Source organism: Megascapheus bottae, chromosome 32 (genome assembly GCF_031878675.1).
Source record: "Megascapheus bottae isolate mThoBot1 chromosome 32, mThoBot2.hap1, whole genome shotgun sequence".
Classification (NCBI taxonomy): domain Eukaryota; kingdom Metazoa; phylum Chordata; class Mammalia; order Rodentia; family Geomyidae; genus Megascapheus; species Megascapheus bottae.
The window spans coordinates 2,684,859-2,709,563 of NC_143540.1; the positions used below are offsets into that span (position 1 = coordinate 2,684,859).

The following is a 24,705-nucleotide window of genomic DNA, read 5'->3' on the forward strand; positions in this document are numbered from 1 at the left end:
CATCCATGATTGTACTTACTGCATGCACTAGAGAGGTGACCCAGACTATTTGGGCCCCATTTGCCACCTTAGGGTGATTCTACCCCCCTTTCCCCTCCTTTCCCTGTGGATTGAACTCAGACCTCTTACCTTCTAGCAAGCACTCTACCACTTCAGCTATTGCTACCCCCTCCCCCCACCCCTGGTCATTCTGATAGTGTCTCACATTTTTGCCTCGGCTGGTCACAGATCTTGATCCTTCTACCTCTGCCTCTAGGACAGTCTTCTCACAGTTGTGGCCTGGAACAGCTTTAAATATGCACGGGAGAATTCCACCTTCAGCAGTGAAGATTGATTCACAAAACATGTTTTTACTTGAGCAGAACTTGCATGTCTTACAGGTGCACACCATGGGCTGTACAGGACAAGTGCTTCTTCAAAACTTTATTTATAGAAACACGTGTTCAAATGTAACACTTGGACAACAGTGGTTTGGAGAATCACACTCAAACATTACATTTCTTCTGATGGAACTAGCACCATTATTTAGACCACAGATTCGATTACAACTGTTCTAATATATAAAATACCTTAGAAAGACTATTTAACTCTCTAGTAATAAAGTTCATCTAAAAACTGTGTTTAAAAATCAGTCGGAATTTGTCATTTGCAACTGGTGAAAATGGCTTAAAAACTGATTCAAATTCTAGGGACTGTAAAAGGAATGAACTGTTATTATTATTGGTTTTGGGGTAAAAATATGCCTGAATTCAGCTTCTGGTCTCCTTTCACCCAGCTGATTAAATATTACCATAAGCATAAGAACACATCTAAAAGTGGCCCCCAAAAATATTTTCCTAGTCTATAAAAATACTAAATGGAATACAAAAATTTCAGCCTATACAGCAGACAGACTACAGCAGACAAATACCTGAAACATACGTGAAACTATCCTGTGCCATGATCATGACAGACATCAAGTATTTCTTCTAGTCATTTATCTAGGATTCACCCTGATTCCATGTGTGATCAAATTCTCTTTCTAGAAGTTTCTGAAACAACCATTGACCGATTCTTGCTAGTCAACTGGTTTTCAAAGTGCTGCTTGTGCAACCGGTAGTAGAGCCTGATTTCAAACCAGGCCAGCAAATTTCAGTTGTGAAGGGCCAGTGCTGGACCCTTCCCTGTCTTTTGGGTCAACCTGTGAACACAAACATGTTTACACCTTACTCTCAGCCGGGACGGCTATGTTACTACAGCAGAGTTGGGTGGTTACGACACTGTATGTGGTCCTTTGGTCTGCAGGTTAAAATATGTACTACCTGATCCTTTGAAGGAAAAAGTATACCAATCCTTGTTTGAGACAAAATTTTCACTGAAAGGTAAAAGCATCCTAGATTAAGAAAAATTGTGGCTGAGGCTTGCTGGTTCTAAGATTTGGCAGGCTAAACAAATACAAACTTGGATTGGCACCTTTGGGCATTAAAGATTATTGTGGCATTCTGAGAACTGTATGGTCAAGTACCTTCTTTTCTGTTCTCTGTGAACTGGCCATTTCGTACCTAATAGCTCACGTACCAAATTATAGCAACGTGCTTCTTCTTCAGCCCAAACCCAGTCGTACTCCTTTATAAATCAGTGGCTCATACTTGTAATCCTGGCTGCTCAAGAGGCTGAGATCTGTTCAAAGGTTCAAAGCCAGCCTGGGCAGAAAGTCTGTGAGATTCTTTATCTCCAATTAACCACCCCGGAAGTGGAGCTTTGGTTCGAGTGGTAGAATACCAATCTTTAAAAAAAAAAAAGTGAGTTCAAGCCCCACGACTAGATATATGTACCAAAAAAAAAAAAAAATCAAGACTTTGAAACTTAACAGAACTACACACTACACGCAGCCCCTTTCTTGCCCCACGGTGCTGTCATCCAGTAGCCTTTATGCTCCTTCCCTGTGACATGCCTCGAAATAATTCGAGCTACTGCTACCCAGGGTCCCAAACATGTCCCTCTTGACAAAGCGAACCAAATTCTCCAGAGGACACATGGGCTTCGGGGAATGCCTGTGGTGGTCCCTGCAGAAGGAGGTGTGGAATGTGACGTCGACACCGTTGTAAAGGACTCGGACCGTGTGTTCGCTGGGCTTCTCTCTGTCCTGCCAGAGCTCAAAGATCAGCCTGGCTGCAAACCTTGGGAACCTGGCTTCCAGCAGGCCCAAGGCACTGAGGAGTGGGGACAGGGTGACGTCGTGAGCAGAGTAGAGGGTGAAGAGCTCATCCCTCCGGCCCTCAGCAGCCCGCCGCATCCGGTTGACTGTTTGGTTGAGGATGGGGTGGGCACCGAGGAGTGAGTACCCCAGGTACAGCTTCTTCTCCCTCCTCTCCCTCTCGTCTTCAATCTGATGGGTCTTGATCACCTTGAAGTGCTCCATGCCGAGGCAGCCGCTTCGGGTGCAGGGGAAGCTGACATTGTGGCAGAAGTGGCAGAGCATGGAGTCGATAGGGTTGGCGGCACGCAGCTGCTTGGTGGGCACGTCCACGATCCTGGCCATCTCGCCGTAGGTCCTTTCCAGCAGGTCATTCTTCAGCCGTAAGAGGTACTGGCGGCGCTGCTCCTTCTCCAGGTACTGGTTTCTCACGGGGCAGTAGCAGCTCCCGGAGCAGAACAGGGTGCTTGGCTGGTGCCTGAAGTAAACCTTCTTCCAGTCGAAGTCTGGGAGGAAGCCGTAGAGCAGGGCCAGGGCGCTTTGCAGGGTGCGGCTCTTGCCTGTGGTCTCTAAGTAAAGGTGGGCCATGGACCAGTTGTGGGGCAGGAGCTGGTGTTTCTTCAGGTAGATGTCCCGCAGCAGCTGGCCGTTCTGCAAGTGCTGCACCACTCCTGGAAGACAGGAAGGCAGGGAGGGCTGCCTGAGTGCCAGCCTGAAGGCACCTCCATCACACACAGGGACCTTCACGACACACTCGTGTGACAGGTGGATGACAAAAGATTGCTTATGACCTCCCAAGTAGCTGGGATTACAGGCATGTGTCACTGCCCCCAAGCCTGAAAGGATTTTTCCCCCCAGTCAAGGGGCTTGATCTCAGGGCCTGAGCACCGTCCCTGCTCAAGGCTGGTGCTCTAGTCCTTTGAGCCACAGTGCCACTTCAGGTCTTCTGGTGGTGAACTGGAGATAAGGACACTACAGACTTTCCTGCCCAAGTTCGCTTTGAACCATGACCCTCAGACAGATCTCGGCCTCTTGAGTAGCTGGGATTACAGGCATGAGCCACCAGCACCTGGCTCTGAAAGGTTATTTTTCATTTCAAGGAAGCAGACCTTGGGGGTCTCTGGGCTCTACAGGGAATGGACAGGAACAGAAGGGTGGGGAGAGGGGTGGTCATACATACCTGTCTGTGTGAGCTCCCCCATCTCACATAGAGGATGATTAGGGTAGAGAGGCAGGGAGTTTAAGGGGCTTTCAAAAGAGGCTCCAGATCCTTTTGACATATGACTAACGAAAGCTTCCAGCTTGGGGTGATAGGGTTTCCTAAGGAGACAACAGAGGATTAGTCACCAGAGGGTTCCAGAACATTCCTGTCTTCACCAAGCAAACCCTATATGCGTCATGGCTTTTGTTGCTCACTGTAATAGGTTTTGGTTCCATCAGCTTCCTTTTATTTTTATTGTACTGTAAGGGTGAAGTGCAGAAGGGACAGTGACACCAGGGTGGTGAGTTGCCCTGATTCCTCACTCAGCGGGCAGATCCTTCTACCTGCCTCTTCTCCATGGCTTCCTTCCACCAGTCTTCCTGCCCCTCCCATCTGTCTTCTCCAGAGCTACAGGGATGAAGCTTCAAAGCCAACTCCAAAAGCACTTGGCTGTATTCAAAGGACCTGCACTGGCCTGTCACTGAGGCCTGGCCATGCCTCTTCCCTCTCCTGCATCAGTCACTCTGACCTCCAGCTTCCCCTCATCCTTCTTTCCCATCCCACCCCATTGCACAGAGCATCTTCTCCTCCTGAAGAGCCACTCTGCCCTTACCTAGCGAACTCCCCATGCTGTAAAAGCTGTTACGAGGACGGTTCGCTGCCAAGGTAGAATGAAGCCGTCAGCTGCCCCGAAAACCTGCAAGGTCTCCGCAAGCAGGGTCAGGGGTCAGCGACTTCCTTTAGGAAAAGTGTTAACTGAATAAGGTAACCAAGGTCTAGCCTATTGCTGCTCTGTAGGTTTGTTTCACTCTGCACTTGACACATGCAATATCTCACTTCATTCGGGATAGTGAGGAATAACTAAAAGAAAGCTTATGGAGTCTGAGATTATCATGTCTCTACCACAAATCACTATGACAAGTCAAGACATCATTGATCTTTGAATACACCATTTCCCCCCAAAATGGAAATTACCTCTGAGGACATACACACATTTTCTCCAAGTAGTGCAATGGCCCATGAATAAATATGTCTATATCATCCAGCAGAACTGAAGTTCACGACTGAATTGCATACGATACAGCATGAAAAAGAAGCAAAGGCAAATTGTTCTCATGGCCGATTTTGCTGTCTGAAAAAACCAATTAATTTTGGCAATACTTTAAAAATTGCTGCCAAGCTGGGCACGGGTGGCTTCATGAGGATTTCAGGAGATCTCAGGACGATGAGTTCTGAGGATCAAGATTCCAAGCCAACCTGGGCAGAAAAGTCCATGAGCTAGCCTTGAACAAAAAGGCTCAGGGACAGCGCCTAGGTCCAGAGTTCAAGTCCCAGGACTGGTACCATTGCCCCCCGCCACATACGTACACACATAAATGCTGCCAAGATGAGTTTGTTTTTCAAAAACAATACTGAAAAAAATCCATCTTAAAAAAATCACATCTTAAAAATCAGAGGATGCTTAATCCTGACAGGCACCAGAGATTAATAACTCACCCTGGATGGCCTCAGGGAATTGTATCTTTCCATAAAAACAGAATTATTTGATTTTTGCCCAAGGCTGAAGCACATAAATGTTTATAAACTCAGAAATAAAATGTCCAGACTGACAATGAGGCTTGCCAATACAAATTCCCACCAACCGGGGCCATCCATCAACGCTGTTCACATACTCCATTTCACACCATTATCCCAGGGCTGGCGACTTGAGAGGATCAGAGGAAATTATGTGGCCAGTTTTAGAAATGGATCTCACCCCTGAATGTGCTTGCCTAGACCTGCCAGGTTTTCAGGGGCAGCTGATGCTGAACGATGCTGTGATACGTAAGTGTGCTCATTATAGGAGAGAAAGAAAAAATATAGAACCGATAACAAATAGCAATGTCTTTGTGTGTGCGCGCGCGCGTGTGTGTGTTACTAGGGTTTGAACTCAGGATTTTATGCTTGCTAGATAGCCATGCTACCACTAAGTCACCCCCCCCAGCCCTTTTTTGAAGTTATTATTATTATTATTATTATTATTATTATGCTAGTCCTGGGGCTTGAACTCAGCACCTGGACACTGTGGTCCTTGGGCTTTCTCAAGGCTAGCACTCTACCACTTGAGCCACAGCTCCACTTCTAGCTTTTTTTGTATGAGTATATGGTACTGAGGAAATGAACTCGGGGCTTTGTGCATGCTAGGCGGGCACCTGGCCCCTGAAGTGGTTATTTTTGCCCAGGTGGTTTCACATGGCTTTAATCCACCGACTTTCAGTACTTCCCATCATAGCTAGGCTGACAGACACGCACCCCTTTGCCTGGCTGTGGATTGAAAAGGGTGGAAGGAGGGTGTCTTGTGAATTTTTCTGTCCCAGCTGTCCTCAAACCACGATTCTCCTGTTCTCTTTCTCTTGATTAAACTAGGATCACAGATATAAGCTGCCAAACCATGGTGGCTGCATTTACCCCCCCACCCCGCAATGCCCTGGCCCCAACCCCAGTCCCCCTCTCTCAATTTAAATGCGAGGTAGACTCCTTAGCCTGAGTCCCAGGACATGTCCTAGATTTCAGGGTCAAAGGTCCTGCCTGCATCTTCCACCGCTCCAGCCAGGCTGGCACCACTCAGGCAGGCTGGCACTGTGGGAGCATTTCATCAAAGTAATGTCTTCCCCACTGGGCTCTGTCTCCATCTCCTGATCTCGCCCAGTTACCTCTGGGAGGGACTCTGTGTCTGCTGAGGCCACGCCTGGCCCTTTAGTGCTGACCGTGCTTCTAGCCATAGGGCCAGGCCTACATTCCAGAGGGTCTCAGGGGAGACCAGCCTGTCTCCACTGCCGGAGAGAGATTAAATGGCGGGGCTGCTATCTTGGCTTTGGACTTGTGCACACCCCTTCTGCTGAAGTCTTTCACTTTCTCTTCACCCCACCTTGGTGTGGCCAGCATCGTCACCCCCAATGCACATGTAAGTGTCTGGAAGTGTGGCCTGAACTGGTGTCCCCATCTCTGTCCTCAGGTCTTATGGGTGGAAGGGGCGGCATTCCACACGGGCAGCACGTGTGACCCCCAGGGAGGCCTTGGGCAAGCATGGCTAGTGCAGACCCCTCTGCTGGCCTGGCCCTTCTCCACAGGGTGCCCGGCAGATGGTTGAATGCAATTTACCTGTCAGCCACCAGGGTGCAGTCGATCGCAGGCCGCTTGGTTTTGGGGATGGAGTAGAGAGGATAGCGGTCCCCGTGGCGGATGAATGCGTGCACGGAGACCAGCTTAAAATGGTGGGGAGCGTGACCTGGGGATGGAACCAGAAGGGCAGCCATCATGCAGCAGGCTCTGGACTCTTGTAGGGGATGGGGAGAGGGACCAGGCCGAGGAAAGGGAGGGAGAGGGGGAGAAGGGGAAGACGAGAAAGAGAAGAGGAGGAGGAGGAGGAGGAGGAGGAGGAGGAGGAGGCGGCGGCGGCGGCGGCAGCGGCAGCGGCAGCTTACAGCTTGAAGAAGGAAGAGGGAAGGAGGGGAAAAATGAAAAGGAGGGCAAAGGAGGAGGGGAGAAGAAAAAAAGGGGAGGGGAAGAGGATGGGGTGGAGAGGAGGGGGGGAAGAGGAAGGGACCCAGGAGAGGGTTGAAGAAGAGGAAGAAAAAGGGGAAGGGGAGAGGCTCACAGCATGGAGGGAAAGGGAGCAGGAGGAGGGGAGAAGGTCACAGTGTCCTTGTCCTGGCATTTGGGCTGCGGGCAGAGCTGCTATGCTATGTGGGGTGGAATGACTGAAAAACTCCTGAACCAGTGCCGGTGGCTCACACCTGTAATCCTAGCTACTCAGGAGACTGAGATCCATTGATCATGGTTCAAAGCCAGCCTGGGCAGGAAAGTCCACGAAACTCTTATCTTCAATAAACTACTCAGAAAAAGGCCAGAAGTGGCACTGTGGCTCAAGGGGTAGAGTGCTAGCCTTGAGCAGAAGAAGTTCAGGGACAGTGCCCAGGCCCTGATTCATGCCGCAGGACTGGCAAGAAGGAAGGAAGGAAGGAAGGAAGGAAGGAAGGAAGGAAGGAAGGAAGGAGGGAGGGAGGGAGGGAGGGAGGGAGGGAGGGAGGGAAGGAAGGAAGGAAGGAAGGAAGGAAGGAAGGAAGGAAGGAGAGTAGGAAGGAAGGGAGGGAGGGAGAGAGGGAAGGAGGGAGGAAATAACTCTTGAAATCTGTAAAAGACAGGAAGACTGGGCTGTGCCTGCAGGCTGGAGGCCTGTATGTGGAGTGACTTCCTACAGACCGAAGGCAGCCCAGAGACACCCTGGTTTAAACCCTTTCAGAAACACGGCCGGGCACAAATAAATCCATACTCAACACTATCACACCGAGGAAAGCAAAACGGAGACTTGGCATTTGCCCCCCCCCCCGCCATGGCTGCACTCTGGCAGGGCACCCAGGGCAGCCTCCACCACAACCCCACAATGTGGAGTGGGGGGGGGTGAGCTCCAGGAACCTGGCTCAGCCCCCCTTCTCCACATGGCTGACATCTCACTGGAGATGGTGGTGATGGCCAGCGAGAGCTGCAGGCTCTTCAGAGCACGTAGCCCCTCCCCCACAGCCTCACCCCAGGTAACTGCAGGGCATCCTCTGCAACCCCAGAATGCCAGGCAGGGCCACAGCCTTCGTGGCAGCCGCAGGATCTGAGCCCAGGTCATCCCAGTTTCTTATTCCAGGGCTTGGAGAGCCAGTACCCTGAAGGTGTCCTGGGCATGGAGGACAGCAGGGCCCAGAGGGAGCAGGGCCGCCATTCCTACCTTCCATGCTGCGCTCAGCCACGCTGGGGATGTTGCAGTAGAGAAGAGCTTCGTACACGGGGTCTGCCACGGGGGGCTCGGTCACGGGGTCAGCCATGATTCTCTTGCGACTCTTACTGTTGACTCCATCCTTAGCTGGGGACACGGGGATCAAATGGACTGCAAGGAGGGCAGGTGTATCACCGCCAGGTACTCACGGAGGCACCCGGTGGGCTGTGCGGCTGGACCACCACTGTGGGTATGCGGCCACGCCGCCCGCCAGAGCAGACCCCAGCAGGCAGAGGCACAAGGAACCAGCCTCTTGTTCCCTGCCAGGCCCCCTCTAATGTCTGACTCCCATGAGTAATTTCCCTTGATCTGGGATAGAACATTCTCATGGGTCAGCTGTCCCCTGCTCCCAGCCACCTCAGTCCTCTCTTTTCCTCCTGCCCACCTATCATCTGGTCAAGAGGCCCTGCATGGGCCTAGAACACATTGTGTGAAGTCAGGTAAGCCACGCTCAGATAGACAAATGGTGCATGTTTCTTCTCCTATGACTACATCTAATACACATGAGCGGGGGCCCGAGCAATTACACGGGACTGTAGGCATTCATACACAGTGAGTCCAAAGGAGGAGACTCTCAGGGGAGAAACACGAAGACTCTGCCCATGAGTATCTGATCATATAACGCATCAAAATGAACTCCAGGAAATGGAAACAAAGAGGTTTCTTTTCTTTGTGTTTTTTTTTCTTTTTGTCTTGTTTATCTGTCTTCGGGGGGGGGGGGTAAGGGGAGCACAGAAATGCAGGGACAAAGGGGAACAAATACAGCAGTGGTTCTCACTAGACACTATGTGGAAAACGAACTATACAACTTGTGGGTGGGGATGGGAGGGAAAAACTAGGAGAGAGCCAGGGAAGGGGTGACACTGCCCAAAAAGAAATGTACTCATTACCTGACTCATGTAACTGCAACCCTCTGTGCATCACCTTTATAATAACAATAAATCTCTTTAATGGCTCTGGAATTCTTTCTCCCTCACTGGTGTGCTAAGGAACCGTGATTTGCTCCAGCAGGCATTCATTTCCCACAATTCCCTTGCTGCTCTTCAGACCACTAAATTACCTTAAATGCTCACTCTGTGCCTGCGCTGTACGGACTCTAAAGCCGTCCGCTGTGATTGCCAATGAAAACCAGAACCGCAACGGCAAACCCTCCATTCTTTGATCATTTGTGTTTCAGGGCTGGGGTGTGGGATCCCGTTATTCTGGCAAAGCGGGCAGAGTCTAGCACACGGTCACACAGACTTTTGAGATGTGTGGTTTATGTTTAGCCCACAGAGGGATCAAATCGATAACCTCATTCTTCTTACTACCCATCTGCACGGGCCACAACACACCACCAACCGCTCCTGACACTCATTTTCATCTTGCCTCGCAGTGACCCACATGAGGTACCCTGCACATTGCTTCTGCAAACTCTCACCTTCCGTCTCTATCGTCCTACATCCGCCCCAGGGACCTGTCCATCCATGGTCAACATGTGTGGCTGCCGACACACCCCCTGCGGAGAACTGGTGTCCAACCAATGGGCCCACCCGGGCGGCCCATGTGAAGACCACAGATTGTGGTGGAAAGTGGAAGTGACAGTCAGGGCTGACATGGAGAAAGGATCGGGTCCTCCCTTCACCCCCACACCCCCCCCTGCCATCCCCACCTTCTTCTGTCATGGGTGCTTCTGGTCCTCACCTACCTTAGGGTAGGAACCACCGCCACCCCCACGTCACAGGGGAGGAAACTGAGACACGGAGAGGTCAAACAATTTGCCTGAAGTCCTCCCCTGCCAGTGAGTGCCGGGCAGGGATTTGCTCGAGCTGGCATGACTCTGGAATCTATTCTCTTCTACGATGCCACAGGCTGGCCCGCACCCGCCCACTGTGGCACCCTGGTGGCTGTTCCACGGCGTCTAGTTCTGATCCCTCTCTGCTATTCTGAGAGAGCTAGGGGTGGGGAGGAGGGGGCACTCTCTAGAACTTGCAGAACCCCAAACCTCCCACCCTGCCTCAGTATGGCCTCAACATGCTCCCAGGAAATGTCTCCACGACCATCTTCTGATGCGTAAGTCCAGCCTGATTCTCAGTCCTCCTGCTCTGGGGTCCTGCCCAACAAGGAAACTGCCCGATACAGGCACCACATGCTCCATATAGGTCAAAGCCCATCGCGGCTGGTGTGCTCAGATGAAAAGCAAAGGAACGGATGCTATAGAACTCAAAAGCTTCCGTCACCAACGCTGACAGCCTGCTGGACTCCATCCAGTTTGCTTGCCTTAAAAGACCTCTATGAGGAGGCAGGTGCTGTGACTCACGCCTGTAATCCTAGCTACTCAGGAGGCTCAAATCTGAGGATCCTGCTTCAAAGCCAACCCGAGCAGGAAAGTCCGTGAGATCCTTATCTCCAATTAAGCACTGAAGAGCTGGAAGTGGAGCTGTGGCCCAAGTGGTTGCTTGCTGGCCTTGGATAAAAAAGCTCAGGGACAGTACACAGTCACTGAGTTCAAGCCCAGTATTGGCGCCAGTAGCTCATGTCTGTTACCCAGATACTCAGGAGGCTGAGCTCTGAGAATCAGGGTTCAAAGCCAGCCCAGGCAGGAAAGTCTATACAAATGTCATCTCCAATTCACCACCAGAAAACGAGAAATGGCGCTGTGACTCAAGCGGTAGAGCACTGCCTTGAGCTGAAGAGCTCAGGGACAGCACCCAGGCCCACACTTCAAGCCCCACGACCAACTAAATAAAAAGAAAACAAAAATTATGTGAGCTATGCTTCCCTGGGTCAAGGGGTTTCCTGAAACTTTCAACCCTTATACCAATGTTGCACAAAACACAAACTGACTCTTTTACAGAGGAAACAGAGGCTTCCGTGAGCCAAGAGTTCTTCCAGAAGTCTCTGTTTGCATTGTGACTTTGCAAAGGAACAATAATTGTTTTATGGAAGAAAACAAGTTTCCCTGAGCCCAGGCTTTCCCTAAACTCTCTTCCCATGCCAGCCTTGAACCATGACGACTATTAAGTCTGTTTTAAGGAAGAAGTGGCTCCCTGAGCTCCTGGGTAGAGAAGGCCACCCTCCACTGTCTATGTGCCCACTTCATTGACACGTGAACCAGGGCAGATCATAGGAAAAAAACGAGCATTAAAGAAACCTGGGTGCTGTCCTTGAGCCTCTCTGTGCTCAAAGCTAGTGCTGTACCACTTGAGCCACAGAGCCACTGAGTTCAAGCCCCAGGACCAGCAAAAAAGGAAAAAAGAAGGAGGAGGAGGAGGAGGGGGAGGAGGAGGAGGAGAATTGTGAGGGGCAGCAGGGAAGTAGTGATTACAAAAGAGCTGAAAAGCAGAAATCCTGAATAACGATATACTGTTGATATACTATTCATCTTTCCCCACTGCTACAACACACTCCTCCGGCTTGGGCAGCCATTTTTTTACTTGTGCATTCTTCAACTAAAACAATACATGGGGCTTGGGCTCGCAAAGCAGACAATCATTCTTTAAATGCAATTAGCCCACGGTGAGCCACGGTGAGCACAGATAAAGGTGCTTAATATAGCCACGTGTGCTCATCACACACTTTTCTCTCCCTAGAGGAAGAAATGCTGACTTCAGTGACGTGATTTCTAAATCATAACCCTGGTTATAACTTTTGTGTATTCAAACAGCAATAGAAACGGAATTGGTAGTATTTTTTCTACCAATCAGATGAAATAAAACCAACATTCATTCCCGGAAAACAAAACCATACTGTTGACTGAACCCACGAGAAAAGCAAGTTGTATTCGATACCACTCAGATATTCCACAGTGTCCATACCAACTGGCATTAAAAACTGCCAAGAAAAATTAAAAAGAAGTCCGTATAGTTCAGAGTAAGAAAGAAAGAATACGTTGCATTATGAATGAGTGCAGTTTTCTAAAAAAATTAATAAGCATAAGGAATAAAGCGATGAAGGGAAGCAACTGAACTTGAGGTTTCTACAGAAATGGGATAAAGGAGGGAGTTACACTTTACCTAGAAGCAGGAGAGCAGAAAGAACATCCATTTTTTCGGTCTTGCACCGTCTCAATGTATCCCAAGAATGACCAGCTGGGATGCAGCCGGGCTCACCTAACCCTGCAAATTCTTTCCTTAAAAAAAAGTGTGGCTGAGAACTGGCTTTCCTCAGACAGAGGTACTTTCAGAAGAGTTATGTAAGCAAAGACACACAAGGCCATTCAGTGACACGGAAAAAGCTCATGCAATAACAGTGCCGTGGACACGACCCACTTATGTCCCACCAAGCTGCGGGGGTCTCAGGGGGAAACTCAGGTGACAGGGACACCCTGAATTGCCCTGACCTAAGTATGGAGGATGTCCAACAAGAAGCTATACACAATTACGCTACTGAAAGGCAAACCACATTTTTGGGGGGTTGTGGGGGGAGGGAAGGGATAAAAGATTCCTGGTGAACAGCTCATTAACCACCTGAAGTATTTTTAAACTTCTCATGTCTGCCTTCTCTGGAGCTCTTTTTCCAGTTCTGGAAGGATGAGATGAGGACTTTCTTTCTTCTTTTGTCAGTTGTGGGACTTGAACTCAGGGGCTGGGTGCTGAGCTCTTTCACACAGGCCAGTGCTCTAGCACTTGGAGCCACAGCTCCACTTCCAGCTTTTTGGTGGATCATTAGGGATAAGAGTCTCACAGCCTTTCGTGCCCAGGCTGGCTTTGAACCGAGATCCTCAGATCTCAGCCTCCTGAATAGCTAGGATGACAGGCGTGAGCCACCGGCACCCTGCTGGGAGACGCCATCTCTGCGCAGGGAAGCTTCACGTGGTGCCCGTTCACTTGTCATGCCAGCTATAACTTAGAAGCCCCAAACAGGCAGATCGCCTGCTCAGGCACACACCCAGGCAGGCAGGGAGGACTGAGGTCCAAAAACAGTAAGTGAATAAAAAATAAGCAGGGCCCTTGCACGCACCCAGCTGTGTACTCACAGAACTGCAGGCTGAGGCTGAGGAAGGCGAGCAGGGCAGCCAGGGCCAGGAGCAGCAAGCAGCGGCGGCGGAAAAGCATTATTGTTCCGTTCTACTTTCTCCTCATGGTCTCACCCCGGATACGAGCCCGTCCTGGGGAAGAGCAGAAGCTAAGAACAGCAACAGTAACGCAAGTGCTCAGGAGGAGGGAAAAAAATCATCAACTGAACACCATCCAGTTAGCCCATCTTTCCAGGCAGACACTTAATGTGCTTTTCATCTTTGTCCAAATGTCACCGCTCCCACGGGAGGAAACCAGTGCTCGAATGTCGCGTTCGTCTGCTGTCATCAGGATACCTGAGACTCCTAGACATGCCACTTCCAGAGAAAAGCGTTTATTGAGCATTTATAATGTGCCACTTCACAGGGCCTGCCTCACCCCACTAGGCCCCTCTGCCTTCCCATCTTCAGCCTCCTGACCCTGGCCAGGTCCCTTCGGGTCCACGGGTTCCAGACCTCCCTCAGCCTAGGTGAAGATCACCACGGACATTCTTATGTAGATGGGGCCACGTGTCCATTTTGCTGATCCCTTTCATCTCAGGACAGTCAGCAGATGGGGAGAAGATTCTGAAACGGGAAGACTTCCATCCATGGGGCGTGTCTTCATGGATTTTTGTTTTGTTTTGTTTTTTGTCATTACTGGGGCTTGAACTCGGGGACCGCGAGCTGTCCCTGAGCTCTTTTGCTCGAGGCTGCTGCTTTCTCACACTGAGCCACAGTGTCACTTCCTGTTTTCTTGGTGGTTCACTGGAGATAAGAGCCTCCTGGACTTTCCCCCCCCCGGGTTGGCTTTGAACCTTGATCCTCAGATCTCATCCTTCTGAGTAGCTAGGACGGTGGGCATGAGCCACTGGTGCCCAGCTGTGGGGCCTTGCCTCCTGTTGCTACTCCTAGGCTACTGAGGCTCCATGAGAGGGGGCCAGGCTCGTGTACTGGAACTAGCAAGTAGCCTGCCAGACCACGGCACAGGCGAATGAGGCCACTGAGACCGCGTGGCTCCAGCCTGGTGACCGCATGGAATGTGTCCCGGCAATCCACAGAACCACGGCTGTAGCTCAGCCACTCTGACTGCTGGGAGCTTCGTATGAGAAGTGAAAGTGAAGGAACTGCGGTGCCTTCTCTGCCAGGAAGCTCTACACCTGGATCTGGTCTCTCCTGCCTGCGGGCGTCACCTCCACGGCTCTCCAATCTGCTGAGTACTTTTTTTTTTGGGGGGGGGGTGTATATTTAGGTCTAGATGTAAAATAGGGAGGGTAGAGTTGGGGAGCCAGATGGCAGGGACGGGATAAGTGCTGCAGGGGGTTCTGCCAATATTTGGAGTCCTGTCATCTCTGCCTCACTACGATTTTTCATTTGGTGAATTATAGAGACATTCGATGCCCCTCTCCGGGATTTCTGGATGTTCTTCTTTTAGACTCTGTGTGTGTGTGTGTGTGTGTGTGTGTGTGTGTGTGTGTGTGTGTGTGTGTGTGTGTGTGTGTGTTGGTCTTGGAGCTTGAACTCGGGACTTACTCTCCCAGAGCTTTTAAGCTCAAATCTGGCATTCTACCTCTTGAGCCACAGTGCCACTTCTGGTTTTCTGGTGGTTCACTGGAGATCAGAGTCTCCAGGTCTCGGCCTCCTGGGTAGTCAGGATGACAGATGGAAGCACCAGAGCCCAGCTCCCATCCTGACCCTTCTTCTTCTCCTTGCCCTGCTCTGAAGCACTGAGTTGGTGACAAGGGTTATGAATGCTGGATGGCACCCATTTCCTGTCGGCCTACCAGCTCCGATTGTTTTGGAAGACAACCAACTTCACAACCTTTTTGAGACATCATTCTTGTGCTTCTGTGAAAGCAGCCAAACCAACCTGGCCACTGGATGGGGCCATTCCCACTAGATAGCATGGTGAGGCCAGTCATTAGGGCATTCTCCGAGCTGCCCAAGCAGGCGCAGCGCCTGCCGGACCGGACGCCACACTGTGATAAGACAAGAATGAGGACACAGAACACGATCACAGGAACCCTTGTTCTTTGTGAACTCTGTTGTTTGATCTTAAATAACTTACATATCTGGGAAGATGATTATGCTAATGGAAAATACCCCCAGAGACTCCTGACATTCTCCCAAACAAGCCAACAGCGTTAGAAGGCACAGGTCTTGGTTGGGCCATTCAGAGACTCAAAGACAATTGGAGGCTGTGAGCTAGTGACGCATGCCTGTAATCCCAGCTACCTGGAATGGTGAGATCTAAGGATCAAAGTTCGAAGCCAGGCTGGGCAGGAAATGAACTACTAAAAAAGAAAAGCCAAAAGTGGACTTGTGTGGCTCAGGTGGTAGAGCATCAGGCTTGAGTGAAAAAGTTCAACGACAATGCCCAGGCCCTAAGTTCAAGCTCTAGGACAACACATGCACTCACGTGCACACACACACACACACACACACACACACACACACACTATTGTGAAGCCAAGATCTGCATTCACAGAACCCTGTTCTACCCCAGGCTGCTTGTCTCAGGGCCACAAGATGGCAGCCACACACCCCCTCCCAGCTTCCTTGTTCCCCACGGTGGGAGGTGGGTGCACTACCTCCTGAGCCACACACCCTTCACTTAGTTATTTTTTGTTGTTTTTGTGTCAGTCCTGGGGGCTTGAACTCAACGCCTGCCCCTGAGCTTTTCCGCTCAAGGCTGGCACTCTACCACTTGAGCCACAGTTCTACTTCTGGCTTTTCCTGAGTAGTTTATTGGAGATAAAGAGTCTTCCAAACTGCAATCCTCGGATCTCAGCCTCAGTTCTAACTAGCAAGGATTACGGGGGGGGGACTTGACTTGTGTGTGTGTGTGTGTGCATGTGCTTCAATTCCAGGCTAACACTGCAAAGGCAGTTAGCGGATGGTTTCTTGGGGCTGGAAGTGAGCATGGAACCAGGATGTTCATTTTTGTGGATTCTTCAGTTATTTTCTCTGGCATTATGGGAGAAGTGTGTGTTCCAGCTTTGTTCTCTCTGGAGTTTTAGCAGCAGCCACGTCTGAAGCTGGCATCCTGATTTTAGAATATCAAGAGCAGTGGTAAGACCCACCTACAGCACGGGGAACTCGCACTTGGCCTAGATTTCCTCCCACAAAACTACTTTTAAAAAACCCGTTCTTTTCTTTTCGAATTTTTTGTTTGTTTTTTTAAAATATATTTTATTGTAATTAATAAAAGGGTTATATGATATTTGCCAGACAGAAGGTGCATTAATTCACATACATTGATACCCTTTCACATGTCTTGGTCCCCATTTCCCTCCCCCCCACCTCCACCCCTCTTCTTTTTATTGTCCAAGCGAACTATGTTCAACTAAAAGTTTCTTAAATGTCAAGGAAAGCATATGAGATTTAAGCAGGCAGTGGTAGAACTGGAAAGTCAAATGGCATAGAAGAGTCTGAGTGCGAAAATTCCAAACCGGGCACAGGAGGCTGACTGACATCTGTCAAGCCTGGCAACTCAGCCAGCTGACGTCAGAGGATCAAGGCTCAAAGACGGCCCAGGGCAGGAAAGGCCGTGAGACTCGGCTCCAATGAACACTCAAAAAGCCAGAAGTGGAGCTGTGGTTCAATGTGGTAGAGTGCTAGCCTTGAGCACTGAAGTTCAGGGACAGCAACTATGCCCTCAGTTCAAGCCCCAGAACTGGCATGTGTATGTGTGGGCACACACACACACACACACACACACACACACACACACACACACACACACGCAGAGTCATGTTTTTCTGGCACATGTGAAACAAGGACACTTTCTTTTTCCTCTCTTCTTACTGGTACTGGGGCTTGAACTCTGTGCCTTGTGCTTTTGTTTCGTGGTGGTTGCTTTTTGCTCGGGGCGGGCTGTCTATCACCTGAGCCCTGGCTCACGTCCAGCTTTTCCTGTAGTAAACCAGAGATCATGGTCTCGTGGACCTTCCTGCCCGGGGTGACTGGACTGCAATCCTCGAATCCTGGCCTCCTGAGAAGCTGGGATTACAGGCGTGAGTCACCGCCACCGGCTCTATGGATGTCTTCCTCTGCCGTGGCTGCCACACATGGCAGGCTGTTTAAAGAAGCCTGGCTGGGAGGGTGGGCTGAGGCCAGACACCTCGAACTCCCTGTCCAGTCCCCAGGAGCAGATCAAGATAGAAACTGGAGCCAAACACTCCAGGGACTCCATGCTCTCAAAATACGGTTCAGTCCACAGCTCTCACTCCCGGGGAGCTGGCATGTTGGCATCGGCATGGAACAAGCCGTCCTGCCACAGAGCTGCCCAGACGTGGGCCCCCAAAGATGACCTGGTTCCGATCCCGGAACAAGCTCTCCAAAGACTCCTCCATCCATGCCTATCACTCTAGCTACTTGGGAGGCAGAGTGAGGAGGATCCGCCAAGAAACAAAATCAAACAAACCAAAAAGGTTATCAAGACTTCACCCCAACAAGTGAAGCTGGACATGACTGCACACACCTGTAATCCCAGCTATGAATCAGGCAGAGATAGGAAACTATCACTCCAAGGCTAGCCCTGGGGGCAGGGGGTGGGAGGAAGTGTCCTCCGTCTGTAGATTCAGATGAACACAGTGCCAACTCAGCTCCGAGGAGAGTGAGGGAGGGGGAGGAAGGCAGCTCCCTTGGCGGTCGCCCGTGGCAGGGGCAGCTGTGGCCAGCCCCAGGCCTGTCCTCCTTTCTTGGGGGGGTGCAAGGCTATACCACAGTGCTGGCAAGACCCACCACCATGCCTCCCTGCCGTCTGCAACCGAGGCAACCACCAGACAGACCCGTGGAGAAACCCAGGCCTCTTGAACCCGGCCACAGAGCCCCACTGGGTGGATTTCAGAATGCAGTGTCTCTTTTTGTCTTTGTGGTACCATAGACCTCTTACGATGAGGCCCCTGAACCATGCCTCCAGTCCTTTCTGCCCTTCTGTTTTGGCCCAGTCTTGGTGTTTGAACTCAGAGCCTGGGTGCTTGCTGAGTTTTATTTTGTTGTTGTTCAAGGTTTACCCTCTACCATTGAGCCACGGCTTCCCTCTGGCTTTTTGGTGGTTAACTCAAGAGTGTCACATACTTTCCTACCTGGGCTGGTTTCAAACTGTGATCCTCAGATCTCGGCCCCTGAGTAGCTAAGGAGGATACATGTAAGCCATTGGCACTTGGCTGTCAGTTATTTTTTCACATCGGGTCTTACAACTTTTTGCCTGTGGCCAGCTTCAGAATGCAATCCTTCCACCCACACCTCCTGCACAGCTGTGATTACAGGCATAAACCCAACTCACTCATTGAGGTGGGGTCTTGCTAGCTTTGTGCCGAGGGCTGCCTTTGAATCACAACACCCCCCCCCCATCTCTGCCTCTCTAGTAGCTGGGATTACAGGCAGATATGAGACATCATGCCAGGCCTTGGGAGATCTGCTTATTAGCCCACCAATCTGTGTGTGAGCCCGAGCTGGGGGTGGGTAAGAGCAACCTCTGTCTCCATGTGGCCAGCAGGGTTGGCATGAGTCCAACTGAGGAAAACAACGTAGCTAGGCACCTGTAACCTCAGCGACTCAGGAGGCTGAGATCTAAGGATCGTGATTCAAAGCCAGCCTGGGGAGTAAAATCCATGAGCCTCTTCTCTCCATCTAGACAACAAAAAGCCAGAAACAGAGCTGGGGCTCAAGTGGTAAGGCACCAGCCTTCAGCAAAAATGTTAAGGGAGAGTGCTTGGGGCTTGAGTTCAAGACACACACACACACACACACACACACACACACACACACACACAGAGTAAGGCAGCGTCAGAGCCACATGCCTGGGCTCTGGGCAAGGGCTCCATAAAAAGTCTTTCTGCCAAGTCTGTGGACAAGGATGACAGCTCTAGCTTTCCATGCCAACCCCACGCCGGTGACACAGTGCCAGACTCTATTCTTACAGCCTGAGTAATTCCTGGGCAACAGACCAGACAACACCAGAGTTTGGGGCAGGGGAGAGAGAGAGACAGGGTATGAGAGGTGACAGCCATAGTTGCAGCCAGGTCCTGCTCAGCTCCCCACCGCAACCCCTCCAGAGCCCCCATGCTACAGCCAAGCCTTCATGAGACCCTAGTCAAACTGTCCTGCAGCCCCCGCTGGGGCCAGCTCCTCATGTGGCATGTGTGGAATCTGTGGGTTCCACCCCAGTTCCCACACACTCTGGACAGCAGAACTTCTGCTGCTAAGTCATCATCTGCTCTCCCCTTCCTCCCCTGGCTTGGTGTTCACCTCTTCTGCCTGACCTTCAACTCAGCTCAGCTGTCCCCTGGCTTCGGACTTCTCCCCTGATGCCAAAGTTGGGTGATATCCTCCAAAACCAGCACCAGGGCATACACGAGGGCACACATCCCCACAGACGCTACGGGCCTGAGTGGGAGCAGACACAGGAAGGGAAGGAGGCTGGGCGCCGATACGGACGCAGGTGTGGAGAAGAGCCTGCCCCAGTGCACACTGAAGAAGAAAACACCAGCACCACAGGTGAAGGCACACCAGTCACTTCCCCGTGTTTCCTGAGAGGTGTTCGTGGAGAGTGGTGGGGAGAATACGTTTCCCACAGCCTCCCGGAGGTCATTCTTTCCTCCTCTTCTTCTGGGGTATGCCCTCCTATAGATTTATCTCCTTCCCAGTTCCCTTAGGAGAAAAGCCAATAGTGACCTGGGACACGTGGAGGATAGACACCATGCACAGCCTTTCCCTCTCGGGACGGCGTCCTACAGTGCCATCTCCTCGCCTCTTTTCTCACTCAGGGAAACCCGATTTGGGAGGGGAATGCACCTGTCTCCTTCCTAAACCTGCCACTGGACTACATTTCCCAGCAGGCCTTGGTGAGAGGTGTTGATCATGTGCCTGAGCCCTGGCCAATGGGATGGCGAGGGCAGCAATTCAACACCTCTGAGCCTGGGCCTGTAAAATCCCCACCAGCCACACTCCAACAACCTCCACATTCCTTCCTTTCTGTCTGGCAGCCAAGTTCCAGACTCATTTCTTAGAGGACCTGCCCCCCCAAACCCCCGGCCATGTCAGGGACAGCCCTTTTGGATTCGAATAAGCAAGAAGTCAATGCCCTACCAAGAAACGTTCTTTGATTTGTTTGATGCAACAGTGAAGCTCCCATGGTTCCTTGAACTGGGCAAGGAGTCCTTGGGCAAAAAGCTGAACCTTCCAGAATGAGGTAGGTGTTGGCCCCCCGGAGGACAGGCCTGCGGGTGGGCAATGGCTGGAAGCCAGTGTAAAGAACAGCGCTCTGCAATTACTTTCTGTAAGCAGAATCGTTAAACACCATCCCCAGGGCAGCTGCTAGCAGACAATCAGCAGACGTTGAGGGAGCAGCACAAAAGAAATCCAAAAATCATATGCTATGAACTTAAGAGACGCTGGAGACACAGCAACGAGAATAAGTCCGCCTTGCTTAGATCTGCCTCCTGCCTGCTGATGTCAGCCACCTCCTAAAATATACTTTCTCAAGAAGACAAAAAAACCCAAAACCTCAGAAATGGAGCCCAAAATAAAAAAACAAAACAACAAAATGCCTTGACTTTTCCCAGTCTATGTTTCCAATAGAAACGTGGAGCTAAGATTGTAAGAAAGAGCAGGGCTGAGAAAGCAAGAAGCTCCCCACCCCCACCCCCACATACATACACAATAGCATACTGCTATAATCACTGCAATCATTACTACTCAGGAGGTGGAGATTGGTAGGTCAAGGCCAGCCTGGACCAAAAAAACGTTCAGGAGGCCTCACCTCACCTGATTAGCTGGGTGTGGTTGAGGGTAGGGGTGTCTCTGTGGCTTCAACTATGTAGAACACATAGGTAGAGGCGGATCTCAGTCTGAAGCAGGCCTAGAGCAAAAAAGTGCCAGATCCCATCTGAAAAGAATAACTAAAAGTTCCCCAGAGGGATGGATGTGTAGTTCAAGGGGACCGCATCCACCTAGCAAGAGTTCTACCTCTTGAGCCACAGCTCCAGTTTGAGGCTTTTTGAACTGAGTCTCCCTGACTTTCTTGCCTGGCTTCAAAGGCCTAATCCTCAGATCTCAGCCTCCAGAGTAGCTAGAATGACAGGCATGGCAATACCAAGCCTCTGCCATTTTTAATCATTAACTTCTTCCCAGCTCCTGTGGTCCCTCTCACCTTCAACTGGGGATTAGCCTTTTGACCAAAAGGCTAATGGCTTCTCCAAACACACCGCCTGTTCCCAGAGCAGGTGCCGAGACTGAAATCTCCCCCTAGGATTTGCAGGATCTGAAATATGCGCCCATCTTTTCTCCTGAAACCTGTTCACAGGATTCATCCCTTCCAACATCCTTTCTCCCTCAAACAAAACAACACAACAACAACAAAAACCCAGCAGGCAATAATTAAACCTCTTCTAGAAAACACTTTTTTTTTCTTTTTTTGCCAGCATAGTAATTCTGGGTAAGAGCTCTCCAGTGAAGACAGAGACCCTCTGTGTAGGAAAGCTAAAACTCTGGGCAGCTAGGGACCAGGCAGGTCCCCTCCGCCCTGGGTTCCACACAAAGCACCCTAACCTTGCTCTCCCTGGGGCTGCTGTGGCCTGGCACGGCCTTTTTACAGAGCAGAAGCCTGTCCCCAAACACAGCTCCCCTCCCCAAATGACGAAGCCAGAAATGAGGGAGACAGAAGGGGAACTCCCAGCCTGCCACCGGATGCCATCTGGAGAGGACTGTCACACGCAGGGCAATGAGGAAAAGTGACACTAGAAGTGGCCAGAGGGGTTCTACCCATGACCCGGCCTCCTCCATCCACGTAGAACTGTCCATACCTCTCCGCAAAGCAGCTTTAGCAGCTCCCCAGGGATTCAGGCCCTCCTGTACCCACTAGTAGGACACCCACAAGCCAGGTCCTTTCTGAAAATTCTGGGATCCCTGCCAAGATGGTAGATCTTCTGTTGTCAGAGCCCGCACCTGGGGACACACACACACACACCCCTCTCCCAATGCATCTGTCTAGAGAAAGACTTTTAGTATGCACATGTATATTTAACTCTGTTAAACTGAAAGATGACCATTTGCAAACCAGGGCAGCAGACTGGGAAAATATGGCTATGGACTCAGACTGCCATGAGATTCGATCCACTTCTCTACACAACAAACACTGAGTCACATGGTGGGGGGAGGAGGGGTGCCAGGCTGGGCCTAATACCCCAGAGATGGCTCCCCATTCCCCCCATCTGTGAAGGCTCTCCTTGGCAGTCAGCAGCTTAGCACAGAGATGGACAAGGACATGCCAGGGAATCTGTGGCCATCTCAAGAGAGATTCTAAGTCTATCTAGTTGGAAATAAAGGAATATTCAAACTCATTCTATACAGCCCATCAGCAGGAGAGATACAGAGAAGAGCTGGAGGCCAGTGGCTGCCACCTGTAATCCTAGCTCTTCAGGAGACTGAGATCTGAGGATCTTGGTTTAAATCCAGCCTGGGCAGGAAAGTCCCCCTGTAGGCTTTTATCTCCAATTAACCACACACACACACACACACACCCCAAGCAGAGCTGTGGCCCAAGTAGTGGAGTGCCAGCTGTGGGCAGAGAAGGCTAAGGGACAGTGCCCAGGCCCTTAGTGCAAGCCCCAGGAGCAGCAAGTGTGCCTGCACAAGCAGTGTGCAGGGGAACACACACACACAGTTCCACACACACCGTTTCCACAGCCCTCAGAGTGCTGAAATAGCAATCTACTTAATCTAAGACTTAATTAGTTTCTGGAAAGGAGGGGACAATTGTTTGCATTGGTTCTCCTGCGGTCTCTGCACCCCTACACCCCCTACCCCTCAACTCCCCCACCAGAGGTCTGTCCTGGGCACCCACAACTCTCGGGCGGGAGAAGCGGGCTGCACTGGTGTCCTGTTTGAAGTCGTGGGCTGGGCACTGACTGCTTCTCACTCCAAGGCCCACCTCGGGGCCTCTGCAAACAGCGTCCCCAAGCTGTAACTTCTCTCGGGGTGACCCTCCGATGCCATGGCTTCTGGCTGTGACTTGTGGAATGACTGAGCACCCAGACACCCGGCCAGGCAGGGCCAGCAGCCGGGTCACCGCCCGCAGGGCCAGCAGCCTGCTCCACAGAAATCCACTTCCCTTGCGCGCGCCCTAAAGCCATTGCTCTCCTAAAACAGGACCCTCCCACCCAAAGCCCTGGGGGTTCACTGGGTGGGCAGACCCGGGGCGCAGGGGCGCAGGGCCGCCTCCGGGCTAAGCAGGTGGCGGCGGCGGCGGCGGCGGCGAGGGCCAGGGCCGCGGAGCAGGGCCGGAGGGGTGGCCGCGGGGCCCTGCTTACCTGCTGCGGAGCCAGCTAGGCATCTCCCGGGCCAGGCCAGGGGATCCGGGGAGCTCGCTTTCCAGCTGCGACGGAGATGGGCGGGCGGGGCGGCCGGGGGCGGGGCGGGTACGAAGAGGGGGGGCTTGGGGAGGGACAGACGGCGCCCCGAGGGCGGAGACAGGGCGCCCAGCGCGTGGGGGCGCGGGAGGGGGGGAGAGGGCGCAGGGGCGCACGGGGGAGGAGGAGGGGGAGCAGGGGGGGGAGAGCGCCTGGTTGTTGGGCTCAGACCCGACCCCAAGGAGCCGACCCCGGGGCCCCCGGCCCTCGTCGTCGCCGTCCTCCGGCTCACCCGGCGCCAGCCCGCGCGCCCCCACCGCGAGACCCCGCGCCAACCGCAACCGTCCCCGCCAGGCCGGCGCCCGCCCCGCCGCGCGCCCCGCGCCGCCCGCGCCGCCCCGCCGACTCACCCCCAGGACTCCCCCGGCCGGCCCCGGCTCCACCACCACCGCCTCCGCCGCCGTGGCCGCGAGGCGGGCTGGCGGCTCGGCCCCGCGCTCGGGCCTCCGCGCAGCGCAGGGTGCGCAGCGACCCCTGCCGGCCTCGGCCCGCGAGCGCCCCGGCCCCGCCCCGAGCACGCGGGGCGCCCGAGCTCCTCCCCCGAGCCCTGCGGGACCGTGCGGGGCTGTGGGGTGCGAGGGGGCGACGGCCCAGCCGAGGCCACTCAGTGCCACGGGATCTCCATACCGAGACTGCCGCCTGGACCTGGCCCCGGGGGGCGGGGCTGCGTGTGGGCGGGGTCTCCGCGAGGGGCGGGGCCGTGTGGATGGGCGTGGCATCCTCCATGAGCGGGATATGTGGAAGGGAGCCTGAGGGGCGGAGCCTGGGTGGGCGTGGCGTCCCCGAGGGGCGGGGCCGTGCGGGTGGGCGTTCCTGTTACTCTGGACCCATGGAGCTCAAACGCATCCTCTTCTCCCATATGTGATCGCTACTTCCACCAGCCTCCAGTTTTCGGCTTAGCACTTTCCACCTCGAGTCCACACTACCCCCTTCCCAAATCCTTACTGCATTTACTCTTGGGATACAGCTTATGCCCCCTCTCCTGACCCTGCTTTCACCTCTTTACCCTCCTGAGGACTGACATGGCCCCTCTCCAATCCAGAAACCCAGCACAAAAATCTGATGGGTTCTAAAACTCCTACCTGGCTGTGAAGGGGTCTAGAATCCAGGCAGCGCACCTCACACTATCTCCTC

The 24,705-nt window shown here is 52.3% G+C and overlaps 1 protein-coding gene across 4 annotated transcripts; it reads right to left on the bottom strand.

Moving 5' to 3' along the window:
• Positions 1-1,875: 1,875 nt before the first annotated feature.
• Positions 1,876-23,970, bottom strand: Pxylp1 (2-phosphoxylose phosphatase 1). Of its 4 annotated transcripts, none has more exons than XM_090323114.1 (6): positions 23,922-23,970; positions 13,139-13,270; positions 8,134-8,292; positions 6,519-6,645; positions 3,357-3,496; positions 1,876-2,847 (listed from the first exon to the last, which is right to left on the bottom strand). In XM_090323114.1, exons 2-6 carry the CDS (start codon positions 13,215-13,217, stop codon positions 1,910-1,912), a joined length of 1,443 nt encoding a protein of 480 aa, XP_090179240.1. In that variant the 5' UTR covers positions 13,218-13,270; positions 23,922-23,970; the 3' UTR covers positions 1,876-1,909. The 4 variants fall into 4 exon arrangements, with proteins under 4 accessions (XP_090179240.1, XP_090179239.1, XP_090179242.1 ...); XM_090323113.1 differs by lacking the exon at positions 23,922-23,970 and adding an exon at positions 23,473-23,576; XM_090323116.1 differs by lacking the exons at positions 13,139-13,270; positions 23,922-23,970 and adding exons at positions 9,602-9,679; positions 9,869-9,971.
• Positions 23,971-24,705: the final 735 nt, after the last annotated feature.